General features: G+C 42.7%; 1 protein-coding gene across 1 annotated transcript in view; it reads right to left on the reverse strand.

Annotated features, from left to right (window-relative positions):
* PKHD1 (PKHD1 ciliary IPT domain containing fibrocystin/polyductin) overlaps positions 1-15,175 on the reverse strand; it is a 254,042-nt gene that overhangs the window by 126,853 nt on the left and 112,014 nt on the right. Inside the window, exons 39-45 of the mRNA XM_054063619.1 lie at positions 14,681-14,838; positions 12,680-12,874; positions 11,503-11,628; positions 9,186-9,319; positions 4,672-4,784; positions 3,262-3,361; positions 2,252-2,386 (exon numbers count right to left, since the gene is read on the reverse strand). Of these exons, the coding sequence (XP_053919594.1) occupies positions 2,252-2,386; positions 3,262-3,361; positions 4,672-4,784; positions 9,186-9,319; positions 11,503-11,628; positions 12,680-12,874; positions 14,681-14,838 (961 nt within the window). The remainder of the gene's footprint in view (positions 1-2,251; positions 2,387-3,261; positions 3,362-4,671; positions 4,785-9,185; positions 9,320-11,502; positions 11,629-12,679; positions 12,875-14,680; positions 14,839-15,175) is intronic.

Consider the following 15,175-nt stretch of genomic DNA (forward strand, 5'->3'; position numbering starts at 1 on the left):
GAAAGCCATGCACTGTGAAAATATCCTCTTTGATTGAAAATGTACAATGAAATGGACTTTTATAAATAGTTTATCACTGCAAAGAAACGGTGCTATCTTCACTCTCATTAAGAGAGCAGCTCCATCATCTTTTTAACTCTGAAGCCAAAACACCTGGGGTGATAGTTCAGGTCCTTGGGCCAACTTCTTCCAGCTCACTGGCAAGCAGAAATCCCTGGCTTCTAGTAACAAATCAGTTGGAAAGACTCTACAGGTTTTCTGCTTACACTTGCTTGCTTGTTTATTTAAATAAATATTAAATGGAAGAAGGCTGTGAAATGATAAATCCTCCCCAGTGGGTGTCATCTGTCACACACCTCTTGCTTTTTCATGATGCTTTTCCTCAACTTGTTCCACAAAGGCAATGAATTGCCTTTTACAAGTATGGAAGAGGCTTGTTGAATCTATAAAAAACTAATTAAAGTCTTTCCCTTGCCCTTCACAGGGCCTGGATCTCGCCTCGCCGCTGATGTGATAATTGGTCAAAGCCCAGATTTTGAAATGCCTTGATATTTATGGAAAATAATCTTATTTTAAAACACCTCTTTCAAAAACTTCCAAAAAAGAGAGGAATAACCAAAGTTCCCATTAAATTAATGTCATAAAGTTTTAATTGATATTAAAGAGACATCATTATTAAAGGGAGAATTACATAAATTAAGATCTAAATTATGACAAGGAGGCTCTTATCATGAGATAATCAAAGATAATCACCCCCCTGGGGTACTGCAAGAAACAAGGCACAGCTGAGCGCCTCTAAATCTCTTAACAAGTACAACATCGGAGTCCTTCCACGCAAAGCAAAAACAAAGACGTCCACCCTTTGGTGACCAAGAGAAATTCCTTGTATCTTGGCGATGCTGCAAGGTGGGAGTGGTGAGGCCATGTTTATATCTGAGCTGCATACTTTAAACAGACTCACTACATAGATTTATTTCTGTGAGCCTCTAAAGAAAACTCACTTAAAACTATTTTTCTGCCAGTCAGAGAGAAAATTAATTTAATAAAAAAAAATGAGTAAAGCAACAAAGCCCTCAAACTAATGAACAAGAAGCTGTGGCCAGCTGTAACTAAAATCCTGTTGGTATCCATGTTATTAATCTGTTAACAACCTGGTAGCACCCAAAGGACATGGTCCAGCTGCCTAAAGAAATAATGGAAGAAATCATATTTACTGCATAAATAGAAGTGTTACATCTTGGCGCCACTTCTCATCTTTGAGTAATTAAGTAGTGCATGCTGTTCCCAGCGGACCGGTGATGTTAGGAGAGAGCAGAGGAAACCAAAATGTTAACTAAGCCAGAAATCAAATCTGTTGTTCCTCCCCATTATTCTCAACTCACTAAATTAAACCCCGGTGTGTGTGGTTAAATGATGTCTGTTTATTACAGCAAAAAGTGTCCAGGAATTTACATTAGAAAAGCTTATTTAAACAAAAATTATTGTTTCCCTCAGAAGTTCAGGTTCTATAAAATTCCAAGGGTTTTCTGAGACCATGTCAATCTTGGAAAAAAAGCACAAGTAGGAAAAGAATTAACACTTGTCTTACCAAAACCCTCCAGCTCAAATGTTGAATAGAAGTGTTATTTTTTTTACTTTCAAATGTCATTTTATAAAAAATACACATAAATATTCATTATAACATAGAATCTCTTCATAGTTTTAAATTCAAATAGAGAAATCAGAATCCCTGTTTCAATATTTTTTTTTACAAATACCTGCAATACTTCCATATGGAAATAAAAATATTTTTGGAAAAAATGCTGACTTTTCTTGCATAATATTATCTCCAGTTTCTCACCAGCTGCCATGAACGGAGCATCTGAAAAATGATTTGGGATCCAGCTCAGCAAAAGCTGGTTCCTTTCCGCTGCTGCCAACAGGAGCGACAAACCCCTTGGTTCTTCCTGGCTGGCAGAGCGGTGCCAACGCTCCAGGTTTCTCTGCTTCCCCACCAGATCCATGTCCCAGCAGGTGCTGCTGCTAAGGGCATCGGCCCTCCAAGGAGCAGAAGACAGCTCGAGGATTGAGCAAACAAATCAGTGCCCTGAACCTGTGCCTAAGTCTTCCTCTTCACATACAGTCTATTTAAAATCCAAGCCTTACCCAAGCAGGGGCTGATCTTTAGGCTACTTTCTTGTTTCTCCAAATTCCTGTTGGAAGGGCTGCTGAGTGAATCAAGAGACACTGAAATAACTCCGGCAGAGCTTACCTTTTGCCCAACATGTCCAACTAAGACACTGTCAGCTACAGAAGTGTTTCCCAGGCTTTCTACGATGTCAATGCCAAAGTCTTTGCAAGCATAAATCCAGAAGCGTTGGAGTTCAAGGTTACTGCTTCTAAAAATCTATATAAAAACATAATAAAGGAAAATTTGTAAATAAAAAATATTAGAGTTTATAACTGTGTTTTATTTACAAGACAGCAGAAAGGGGAAGTGCTAAAACATGTTAAAGTATTGAATATACATTTAGTATTTGAGAATTGCCTCTTAATGTCCAGTTTCTGCTTTCAACTAATAATACAAAAACCCTCACATTCTGTTAACTGATTTTCACGTTAAAAGAAAAAAGAACAACACGAAATAAAATCAGAGCTGAGAATCAGCAATAAACAGGATAAAGTTTAAACAGGGAGCAGTTTATTACTGGAAAAAATATTAGGAGAAAGAATGTTTGTAGCAGAAAGATATATTAAAAATGCCTAGAAGATGCCTTTTAAGCTGCAAGAGGGGAGATGGAGATGAGATCGAACAGAGATAGGTTTTGCTGTGAGGTGGGGGAGGCCCTGGCCCAGGCTGCCCAGGGGAGCGGTGGCTGCCCCATCCCTGGAGGGGTTCCAGGCTTGCAGCCCCTGATCCAGGGGGAGGTGTCCCTGCCCATGGAGGCTGGGGGGTGGGACGGGGGACTGGATGGGCTTTACGGTATCTTCCAACCCAAAATATTCCACGGTTCTACAGTGACAGAGGCCAGACGTATGCCCAGTGATGACAGAGCACTCAGCTATTGATGGAAACAGCACTGATGATGCACAGCTCACACAAAATGTGTTTCTGGCTTTATCACCAGAACAGGACCTCCAGATGAGGGGCACGGACAGATGGGTATGACAGCTTTTACCGTAACTGTGGCCTCTCTGCAGCCTTAAAAGATGAATTCAGTAGAGAGGTGATACACCTGTGAAGATCCTGAGCACCAAAGAGGATGGATGGGAGAAAAATACCTGTGCTCCACCTTGGCTGCCCCAAGCTGTGAAGTTGCTGAACTGAACTTGATTGTTTGGGCTGTCTGGCAAATATTGTGGGTACACCAGTAACCCATACCTGTTCAGGAAAGAAAACAAAGGATACTGCTTCTTTGCAGTGCATGTAGTCATCAGCAATTTTCCCGTTCATCATTTTGATATCTAAAATCCTAAATCTTTAAATTCTCTATGCAAGATTTTATCATTTCTTCCTAAATCAAAAACTGGTGGGTAACCATTTATTTCAGGCACCTCGTTATGCCGGAGAACACACTTAAAATTTCTTTTCAAGTATTTTCGGAACTAGCCATTCCAGGGCTACAACGTACGACACCACTGACGGGAGCTCCCGCAGAACACCCCGACCATTCTCATGACTTTCAACCAGCATCACTTTCAGACAAGCCTGACGTGAATCTGACCAGATAAGGCTTTTCTAGATCTTGGATTCAGTCAACTTGGAGTACACTCCAGGTGTAAGCGCTCCTGAATGCAGCCCTTGGTTTGATCTCCTCAGAAATTTTAAATGCAGATTAACATCCACATTTCCTCAAAAGCCAGGTGACTGTCCACTGACTTCTACCACAATGTCATGTTCTTCTGATGTTTCTCTTTTAGGGAAGTACAGACAAAAGCTCTAGTGAATAGTAGCCACTCCTGGATGCTATGGGAACAATAGCTGTCTGTCACGTCTGACATACGCACAGCACCTTTCCTCCCGTTGTGCTGCACATCTCACTCTACTTAAGCAGAGGCCAAATTGTAGCAGCTGACTGTTCACAATGCTATGATATAAAGCATCTGGAGGAAAAAAATGCCACTCCAGGTTGTGTAAGGCAGTGCCATGTCTCTAACAATGGCCTGAAGAAGATGTTCAAGGATGAGCATAAGAAAGAAATCGTGTCTTTTCTCCTGTATGCTGCCACTCAAAACGTCTGATATAATTAAAAATGAACTTTCAATTCAACACACAAGCACACGCTTCAGTGCTTTGCTGTTAAATGGTCGATGAGGAAATGTGTTCAATGTGGCACCTTAAACTACATCAGGAACATTTAAATAAGAGGATGGAGTGGAGGAGCTTGTTAACAGCATTGGGAAATGCTGCAAGTCAACCAACGGGGATCATAGTGAAATTACTAAGAAAACAATTTGTAATCAACCCTGGAAACCAGCCCCAAACACATTACTGTCAAACACTGACTGTGCTCCTCTGAGGAGAACTCTGCTTACAAAACAGAGAGCCCCGAAAGGGTGTGAAATTAAAAAAAAAAAAGTAATAATAAGTCCTGAAAGGAAGGGCAAAGCCTCTTCTGCTCACCACTGCAATCACAATTAGCACTGCCACACACTGAAGGAAAATCTCTTGAACCAGAAATCCCCATGTACCTTGTGCAGGAATGAGCTACGTTCTCGCTGAAGGACAGGAGAGGCATTTTGGATGGTCCCCCAGGGGAGAGATGAAAGAAATAGCCGTACCCAGCAGCACACACTGTGTTACCCTGCAGAGAAGCAGAAGTGACTGTGAGAAAAGACTACCACAGATTTCTGGAAATCAAAATAAACTTAAGGAAAACCCAAATTAAAATTGCAGCTGAGGTCCATTCAAATTCTGGTAAGTCTGGCTGGTAGAAGCAGGGACCTTGTTTCTGTGTCCTCAGTCTTAGAATCGTAGAATCATTAAGGTTGGAAGATGTGCTATAAGTTATTCTCAATATCTCTTAAGGAAGAAATTATGGAGTTACATTCTTTTCATTATTGCAAGAGGTAAAAAATAAGTGAGCATAAGGTCTGGTTGGCCTTAAAATTAAGAGTTTGTACTTACAGAGTCTGTAGTAAGTGGGCTGTGTGGGTTACACAGTGGGTTAGCAGCCTTCCTACTCCATGGTAAAAGCCTGCTCTAACCTGCTTCAACTGGACAGCAGTAAAACTGAGTTGGTTTTGGATGGTGTCCATAAGGAGAGGTTTTCATGTGTGCATCTGAGTACGATCCCTTTTCACCTACCTTAAATGTGTGAAAATTTGATGCTGAGGTCCAGGCTGGTAAACCTGGGCTCCCTTTCCAGCACAAAGTAAGCACATCCAGAGGGCAATTCTTCTGGTCTGTCCTCAGACGAGTTTAATTGTCCTCTGGAGGTATCTAGCTCTCTAAGGGGAGTCTAAGATGAACTTTCTTGCAGTTATGGGAAGAGCCTGTTCTCTAAGATTGGGACCGACACTCACCATGACCATTCATAGGTCACCGGACAGTGCTAAAACACTAATGACTTTCTGGTCCCTGATGGTCCAAATCAAAGCTGAGCCTGGTGACCTAGAGGTGAAAGCCTCCATATACCAATGACACATCCAAGTGTGTCCCCTGCAGTCGTGATCTCTAACATCTGTCAAGCAACAAAGAGATATCAATACCCGAAGCAATGCTTTCTCTGTAGCCTGGTAAAACTGCTGCTGTTTCCGAAAGTGCAGCCACTGATCCCTTTCTTTTAACAAACCCCCTCTGCAGTCCGGTCACATTATTTCCAGGATGTTTTACTTGCAACTCCAATCACACGCCCTACAGATGATTCATAAGGAAAAAAATGCATATTTATTCCACCCGCTAGCGGCTGGAGGGCAGGGGTTTTAGGCAAGCAGGGAATTTTGTGTGGAAATCAATTCTTTGTGGAAGTCAGTATATTATGAATGTCCATGCAGCCAAAATTCCAGAGAGAAATTGTCTCCCCAGGCATGCCAGATACCTGGAGGTGCCTGGAGGTACGCCATGAGAGCCAGTAAAATCAAGTAGCTGACGATTTAAGTATCTCTTAGCCATACAACACTGCAAAGGTAAATATTTCATGAATTTCTTTTAGATAGCCAGGGCTCAAACTGTAGACCCTAAAGATGGCAATAAAGCTCTGGATAGTGTGCCCAGCAACTCTCCCCGGTTTCGAAGCCAGCAGGGTGCCAGGAACACCTGCAATGGACTCACTTCAACATGCACTCACCTTGCATGTTTTAGAAAAGGGTTTGGTAGAGACGAAAGGGTGAGAAACAATTGATGCCAAACAGATGCAGCCTCACCCCCTTGGTACCGCAGAGAACAGCTGCATTGGGCGATACTGAGAAACAAACTCATTTATCAACAGCACGACCATCACTCCTCTGACAAGGAAACACAGGCCCATCTCCACCCCGTTCATTCACTTAAACTGTTCACCAGTCCTTGACACCATGACATAAAGGAAAGGGAGGATGCCTTTCCACAAGCGCTGCACGCTGGCTCTGGGATGGAAGGGCACTGAATCTTTATAAATAGGAAGTTACTATAAGAGGTCCAAGACCCACCGGGCACAAGAGAACAGAGAGAAAAATATAAAACTCCTACTTTTATTTTTTTCCTGCACACAAAAAGAAAACCAAGGACACAGGGCATGCATTTCAGTGACAAAAGATCCAATATCAAAAAGAGGCATTTTCAGTTCCTCATACCAATGGCATTTAATAGGCAAGAAACCAGCCTGCTACTGAAATTGTCTCATGGCACTAAAAAGTGATAACCAGGGCTCCCATATTTTATGTAAAAAAAACCCAACAACAAACAACTAACCTTGTAAAAATCATTTTGCTCTTATACTGTATAAAATTTTATCTAACAGCCTGATTCACAAATGCACTTAAGAGCTTAAGTCAAACGGAAACCAGTGGGAATTGGGTCTCTGAATGTCTTTGTAGGCTCAGGTTTGAGTGACTGCTCTGTCCCAGTTCCAACATCATTTCAACATCATTTAAGAGACCACTGATTTTCAAGGAAATTTAAGCTCTTCAGTCACCGATGCAAATCTAGGTTCCCAAGTAAATTGAGTAGTTACAAAATATTATTGCAGGACCCACTGCGGAAAGCTTAACCCGTCAGGCACAGTTGATAGAACGCGGCATGGCCTAAAACGCTCTGCCTATCCGAGCTCTAATCCTTGCCTTAAAGACTGCAGCCTGTAAGTTTAAAACCAGTAATTGAAAGATGGCAGCCTGGAAACACAAAACTAACAAATAGAAAACCTAACAAACACCTAACATTAAAACGTAGACAGGGAAATTTCTATTCCACGACATGGCCTGGAATTCAGGCAGTGGAAAGATGAGTTCTTTCCTATTACATTCTTCAAACATCCCTGGTAAATTAAGATTATAAACACTTAAAAAGCAATATCCATTTCTTTAGCCATCTGATCAGACCTGAAACTCTGCAGCATCACAATGCTGCTGCTGTACCAGCATCCCTGCATTTAGTGATTATTGCTGTGCTAAGAAAAAGTCCAGAGGACACAGGTGCTTTGCTTGAAAAACATGTGACTTTTTCTCCTAGTACCCACATCCTTTCATGTCTTCTGCCGAGCGCTGCTTGGTACCGGGCAACAGTAAGTGCAGCTACTACTAATTCTAAACCAGGCAACTTCATATTTTCCTTTCCTGCTGCAACGCCTCAAACAGCCTGCTCCGAGAGACTGTGGACAATGAGCTTTATCAGCAACCCTTCAAGGGCCATCTGCTATCCTGCCTTGAGTAACACATCCTCGGAGAGCAAACTTCACCCTGGTGTTCGGGTACACAACCACCGACGCAGCTTGGGGTATATCTATGAGGACACATGAGGCGAGCGAGCTAAACAAATGTGCCGAAAAGAAACCACAGTCAGTTCACACGTAGAGATAATTGCAGCAAACCTTCGCAAAAGTGGAGCCCCTGGCGATCAAGCAGAAGCTCCAGGGTAAGTCAGTGCATGATAGTACAAAACTCTGTGTTTAGTGGAGCTGAAACCCATGCGATTCAGCCTAGTTGTTGTACTTTTTAACCATATTTGATGGTCTTAAAAATGATAAATATGCCCTTCAGGGAATTGCAGAAAAGCCCTCTCCTTCCTAAGTACTATTGTCTTCATACTAACAAAGGAAATGTGCTGGTCTCTCTTTCACCTTCAAATTTAGGTGCAATCCTTTCCTCTTGGAACTGAAGCCCAGGGGGGCGATTAGGTCTTCAGGTACGTTTAACGATTGGGTTGGTTTCCATGGTTTAATAATAGAGTGGGTCAAGATGGGGGTTTTTTTAATGAAAATGTGCATTTGTCACAACTGAAACTGTGGTAAGAAAGGTCAGTTTCAGTGAAATTCCAGACTTAAAATGGTTGGGAAGGAAAAAATGGTTTGAAATGTTCAAAATCATATTTTGTTTTTCATGAAACACTTAAAAGTGGCTCTTTATTCTGAAATGTAAATGGCTTGAATAAGACAAAATACGTATTAACTAAAGAAATCATCAGAGGATTAATAAAGAGACTTTCACTGAGCTCAGCTTTTTGATACAAGGGTCGTCACTCTCTTAGCATTTTAAAAGTTCTATGTTTTATCACTATGTAGAACAGAGAAGCCTGGTTTCTTTTAAAATCAATGTCATTTTCATGGGATGGGGAATGCATTCTCCTTCTCACCCTGGAACGCAAATCCCGGACTGTACATAAGTTGCCATTTTAACTTTGGACACAGGTGCATTTGATATTGCTGAAATACAGTGTGTTTGTCATCAGTCCATTAAAACTGAGATTTTCTTTTCATAATGACAAATGAAGGTAAATATTCTAGATAAGCCAGGTCTAAACTTTTTTTTTTCAGTTTTTATGAATCCACGAGTACTAGAAAATAAACCAACTTTTTCAAGTGTCCCAGGATGAAACCTCTCTCTGCAATATTTCATTCCACTCAAGTGCAGTAAAATTTTCTGTAATTATACATTTGCCCACGAATATAATTTATTTTGTAATATGCACTTGTTTTCATATCCCCAGCAAAAGCAGAGTTTCTGACAGCTCATCCAGGAAGAGAACGTTGTGTATATATCCCCAGATTAACAAAGCTCCATATCTTTCTTACCTTGATGTGGTTGGCAGGAGCCCTGATGTAGATCCCTGCTGGTGACAGTGTCTCAATGTTGGATAAACCCTCTGTTCCAGAAAGGCCAACCACTATGTTGTTTCTGACTTTGTTGCCCTCTTCCAGTCCCTCTCCTGCAAAAAAAAAAAAAATAAAGAAAGGAAGAAGGAAATAAAGAAGAAAATAGGAGGAAAAAAACATAAATAGGAAAAATATTGGAAGGGGCCTTGAAGACCATCCATTTCCAAGCCCCTGCCATGGGCAGGGACATCTCCCACTGGACTGGGCTGCTCAAAGCCCCATCCAACCTGGTCTTGAACACCTCAAATAAAGGGAATTCAGAGTGGGGAAGTGAAAAGTGAGATTTAGCAGTACTGGATGTCAAAGTCCTGTCTATCTCCTATGTCTCCATCCACTGCCCTACTTCCATGTAATAAAATTTCTAAATAGGTTTAAAACCATCTGGTGCAGCCTTGCACAAAAGTAGTGGGTTTGCCCCCTAAGCAATGAAGCATGAGGAAAAAAGGAAAAATCAATCAATCGATCGATCACACAACTCGGAGACACGGGTGCCCAGATTAGTAGCAGTACTGAAGGAGGAAGAGAAAAACATGTGTCCTTTTAAAATACACCATAAGGAACTGTGCCACTCAATGGTAAAAAGCCGACAGTCACACATAGGTGAAGTCCAAATATGGACATATCAGCATAAGGTGGTGTGGAAGCAGAATATGAAGCAGATTATCTCCATTTGGCTCACAGGAGGAGCTAATTCAATTTACTCAGTTTTGTTCATCGAATATAAATTACTATTTTCAACTCTACCTGCTCAAGTTGTGTCCCAAATACAGACCCTCAATCATCACTACCCCACAATGTAAGCTACGTCACAAGAAAACCTATCTCCTTTGCTTTTGGGACAGTAGCAATTATTTTCAGTGTTCCTCGCAGTCCTTTGAGCTTTCATCCACTTCTGGAACAAGGCCCATTCAGGAAATATTTCCTTTCCAGGCTGTATTCACAACAACCAATGCCACTACCAGAGCACGAACAGGGTCCTAACGCAGCCCCTCTGACAGCCATTTAGGTTTGAAAGGTGGCATGAAAGGTCTTGGTGTGTCAATTGATTTTAAGCCCAGAGCAAATTTTTATGCCTGTCTTGCAAACCCCCTGAAAATAAGGGTTTTAGATGAAATCACTGGGGGAGTCCAATTTGGGAGCTACAAATAGCCAGCTACAATAAATATTCCTGCACAGGCAACAAAATGATATAAATTCATTCATCAGACCCTGTGGAGCTGCTGACAGCAAAGCTATTAAAGCTTCTTGCGAATAAGGTGCTTTCAGCCTGAAACTTCAGGGCAAACCTTTGGGTCAGTCCGGGCTCCTTTAGCTCAGGGCCGTGTCCTAGCACAAGTGAGAGCCAAGGCAGGATGGAGAGCTTGTTCTGCTTCCCCATGGCCACAAGGACTTTGTGCACCACCTTGGGCAAGTCGTAGTCTCTCTCTGGGCCAGCTCTCCTCATCTGGAAGATGCTTAGAATCACTCTCCTCTGTTTAAATAGCAATCTATCACTTCTTGTTATGTTTATATACAAGACCTAGCACAGGGATTCACTGCGTGTGTGCAACTGCAGGATCAGGACTGAAGGCGCCTTTCCCCCCCCTTCTGTTTATCTTAAAATTAGCCATTTTTATCCCATCTCTAACGGAAAACAAAAATCAAGCTATATCTTTAGGTATTCAGGCAACACGAGATCCCAGCAGAAGATGCTGCGAGTCAGTCTCCTGATGGTTAGTTAGGAGAAATATTTTGTTGTTTAACATTTTCGTTGCTCCAAGCTCTAATTTATTTGAGCGCTAAACCCTCTGCTTAACTTTTAACATATGCTTTCACTCCATTATCTTTAATGTCAAATGACTGAAGTTAAAGGTAAGTATGCTCTTAAACGCCTCGCTGAACTGGGGTCTTAAATATTGCATAATGGTGCTTCTCCAAAGACGGATAAATCTTTCCTCAAAAAGGTCTCCTTACACTTGTACACTGAACAAAAAGGGATCCAGATCAAGTGAAGCCTGTTCTGATGAAAGACAGAGTACACACCAAAATGGAATTAACTGCTAGGAGTTGCATGTGGAATTGTGGGAGATTCATTCCAGATTCACCAATACCAGAAAATGCGGATGATGTGATTAAAGCCCTCAGGTTGCAGGAAAGGATGTGTCACTCCTTCCTCCAAAGACCCATTCGTGCAGATGGCAATCAGCACGTGTTGCTGTTACACACAGGATAGCAGCTATCCTCCTGCCTCACTTACCCAGCAGAAGCCCATGGCCTGAAATGTTGTAGAAAACATTACTGTCCACACTAAGGTTGGAGATCCCAGTCAGACGGAGCCCTTGGCCAAAGGAGTCCAAAACACAACAGCCACGTACATAAGAGTCTGGAAAGAAAGGGGTGCTGTGAGCAAAAGCACAGTGCAGCTTGATAGTGGGGAGAGTTTCATATTAACTCTCATCATTTGATGCTGTGCAAAAAATCTTTTGGGCTCCCATGACACTGCTTGGTTGCAGCTACCTACATTTGGTCACCTGAAGGTCTTTGCCAAGATGTGAGTGTTGCTGAGATGGCCAGAGTAGAGACGAGATGCTCTGAGCATAGAGGTGACCCACTCTCATGAGGAAGTAGGAAGAGATCCAGCGAGAGGATAAAGTAGGATCCCAAGAGTGAAGTATGATATGGGTTCAGGCAGTTGGATGATTGAAGTGAGATTGAAAGAGAGGATGAATGTTTCAGAAGGGCAATAACTACAGCGCAGGTATCTTATACACCTCATCTAGGTGCCAGGCATGATGACATACCCACTGTGCTCCAGCATCATGGCTAGTGCTGCCTTCTGCCACCAGCAAGACCAGATGCTCACTCAGTGGGGAAGATGGCACAGGGGAGGCATGAGTGTGAGTTAGCTGGAGAGGAAAGTCCCATCTAGGATCCTTAAAGCATTATTTGAGCCATCCTAACTTGCTGCCATCACCACTAATCTTCAGAGCTCTCATTGCCACTTCCACAGAGACAAATTTTGCACTTAGCAGTGACAAAGTCAAAAGAACTTAATACGTTCTTTAACTTTCAGGTGGTAGAATTAGACCTCAGCCCATGCTACAAAAGAGCCCCGAGTCACCTCTGGGATGCCTCACAGCCTGCCAGCGCTTTCATTACCAAAGCTAGAAGTACCATGCTAGATCAGAGGTGTGGCATAAAAATGAAATGTTACTTTAGCAACAAGCTGCCCAAAGATGCAAAGGAACTAAAGCAGCTTAAAGTGCTCCATCAGGTTTCACACGGGCTTAGACTGCAGGTGAGGTTTTCTCGCATTTACCGATCCAATTTGTCAACTGACCTGAGAGCTGAGCAGGCTTTATATGACATCTGCCTCACCTCTTGGCAGAAAAAGGTGGACTTCTGAGATCGTCTGTGCCCACCTCCCATCTCACCTGCCATGTGTGCATTGCCAGCAACAGTCAGGGCGCTGATGTGCTGCCGAAATGCTTGGCCGACGTGGCGGAATTGGACCCCTTCCAACCAGAGATGACTTGCCTCTCCCTGGAAGGCCTCCACAACTACGATGGCCCCCAGGTCCCGAGACCCCAGCTGCCTCTCACTTCGCTTGTACAGACACCTGGAGCCACCTAGAATACAACCCGGGGGGAGCAGTCAGTGTTACTGCCCCAAGCAACGTCATGAGACCCACCACATTGACTCCGTGAGACTCCATGTCCAGCAGAGATCTTAAACATGGGCCCAAAGACAATTGGCCACAAATGCGCATATTTGATATTCCCTCTAAACACTCCCCTGGTTCCTTCCCCAAGAGTCTGGACAATTTTAGAGGAATACACATTAAAACCAGCAGGAAGCTGTGGCAGTTTTATGCCCTCGAAAGTTCCTTGTGTTCAATTTTAAATCGCTCTACACATAGGGAAGATGGATTTGACATTGATTTACCTTGGGTGAGGTTCTTGAAAAGAGGATTGGGCACAGATGTACTGAACTAAACTGAAATGAGAACACTGAAATGTCTTTACAACTCTTGCTCTCCCCACTGTCCCTGCCAACGGGGAGGAACAGTTACTGCCCGCAGTTGGGAGACAAGGAAAGTAAATCATAGGGCAGGGAAGGAAGCGGCATTCCTGGCAGGCATCCTTCCGTGGTTCTACGCTTAGGATATTGCTGTATGAGGGGATTCAGGCTAAGAGTGTGTGACTTAGGCTTGTTCAGCGGAGGGGCAGAGGGGATTTCAAATTCCAGCACTGCCTGCTTATGCTCAGTAATGCTCATTTTTCTTTTAAAGAAGGTAAATTAACCACAAAAAAACACTGCCCACTCATCTTCTGGTGACTCCTCTGAGAAATCCTCCTATCCTTTAACTCAAATAAAAACCTCAAATGGTTAGCACATTTCAGAGACTTATATTTATGAGCTCCACAGAAAATGGACCATAAATCCATGGGTAATATAAGCAGTGGGCTGCTGGATATCAAATGAAGTCTTGTGTCACAGTCTGAAAGCCCAAGGCATTTTATTTTTAAAGGAAACCTTACACCTGGGCTGCCAGATAACCTAACTCTCCTCAAATTATAATCACTGTGTCTGATTCTGCTCTCTCATCAGCTGGTGTAAATCAGGAAGCCACCTGTCAGACTTCATGGTGTTTCATACAGGTAAAACTAAAGTAGAACTGCAATACCTAAAGTTTCACCAGTGTTAATGTATGCTACAACCACCACCACCCATTATTTTTCTTCTAAACACTAAACAACGTCTCAGTATTTTACACGAAGGAGTACAAACAGCATTGGACTGTTTTGTTTTTCCTTCTTAGAGTGACTAAATAGTAAACACAATTAAAAATTTAATATATTATATACATTGAAACATGTTTTCAGAAGATACTTTCTTTTCTACACCCTTAGGCTCAGGCAAAACCAAAAGGCCTTTCCCAAGATGGCTTGAAACAACAATGTGGAAATAATACATCTGAGACATTACAATGAACTGCAGTTCAGCTCAGAGGACTTCACGCTTCAATGTCAAACAATGTTTAGGAAGATAAACTTGGTTTCCTGTCATTAGCATGTCTCAAAGTTGTGCTGTTAAGAAAGAGTTCTAATACACAGTGAATCATGGAATGTCCTCAGGTGACCCACACAGACCATTAAGTCCAACTCCTGTCCCTGCACAGGACAACCCCAACATTCACACCGTGTCTCTGAGGGTGTTGGCACCGTGACTACTTCCCTGGGAGCTGTCCCAGGGCTCCACCACCCTCTGGGGAAAGAACCTTTTCCCAATGTCCAACCTAACCCTCCCTGGCGCATCTTCCTGCCATCCCCTCGGTTCCTGTCATTGGTCACCAGTGATACCACAATGTGATTTTAATGGAGCAATTTTCTCCATTTTTCTCAGAACATTTTTATGAGAGCAGACCTCCTCACCTCTTGTAACGCTTGCTTGTGCACACTCTCTGAGGTGGGACATTCTTTCCATCGTTACATTTCCTTGAACAACAATCATTCTACTAATCAGTGCCACCACAGCACTCGGAGGCAGACCTTGGCCATTCACCCATCCCTCTCCAACAGTGTGGGAATACCTAAGGAAAGACAGAAAAAGGGCACAAAAGCATCCACACCTGCGGGATAACAAGAATGGTGTAATCTAAGATTGTGACTCCAACTGCCCAAATTCAGAGGCGGTCTCAGTCCTATCTCACTATGCACAGAAGCCCAGTGTGTCTCTATATACAGGTAGGGATGTTTTTCGTCAGTTGGTGTTTGATTTCATCTTTCTATCCCTCAAGCTCACAGATCTTCCTTACTCTATGTACGTTGGCACCAAAATATTTCAACCTTTGAACTTCATCTTCCCAGAACATATTTTGGTGAAAAACATCAGTAGTTTCTTCCTGAAGCCCAAGACACTTCTGAAAG

Source organism: Cuculus canorus, chromosome 3 (assembly GCF_017976375.1).
Source record: "Cuculus canorus isolate bCucCan1 chromosome 3, bCucCan1.pri, whole genome shotgun sequence".
NCBI lineage: Eukaryota > Metazoa > Chordata > Aves > Cuculiformes > Cuculidae > Cuculus > Cuculus canorus.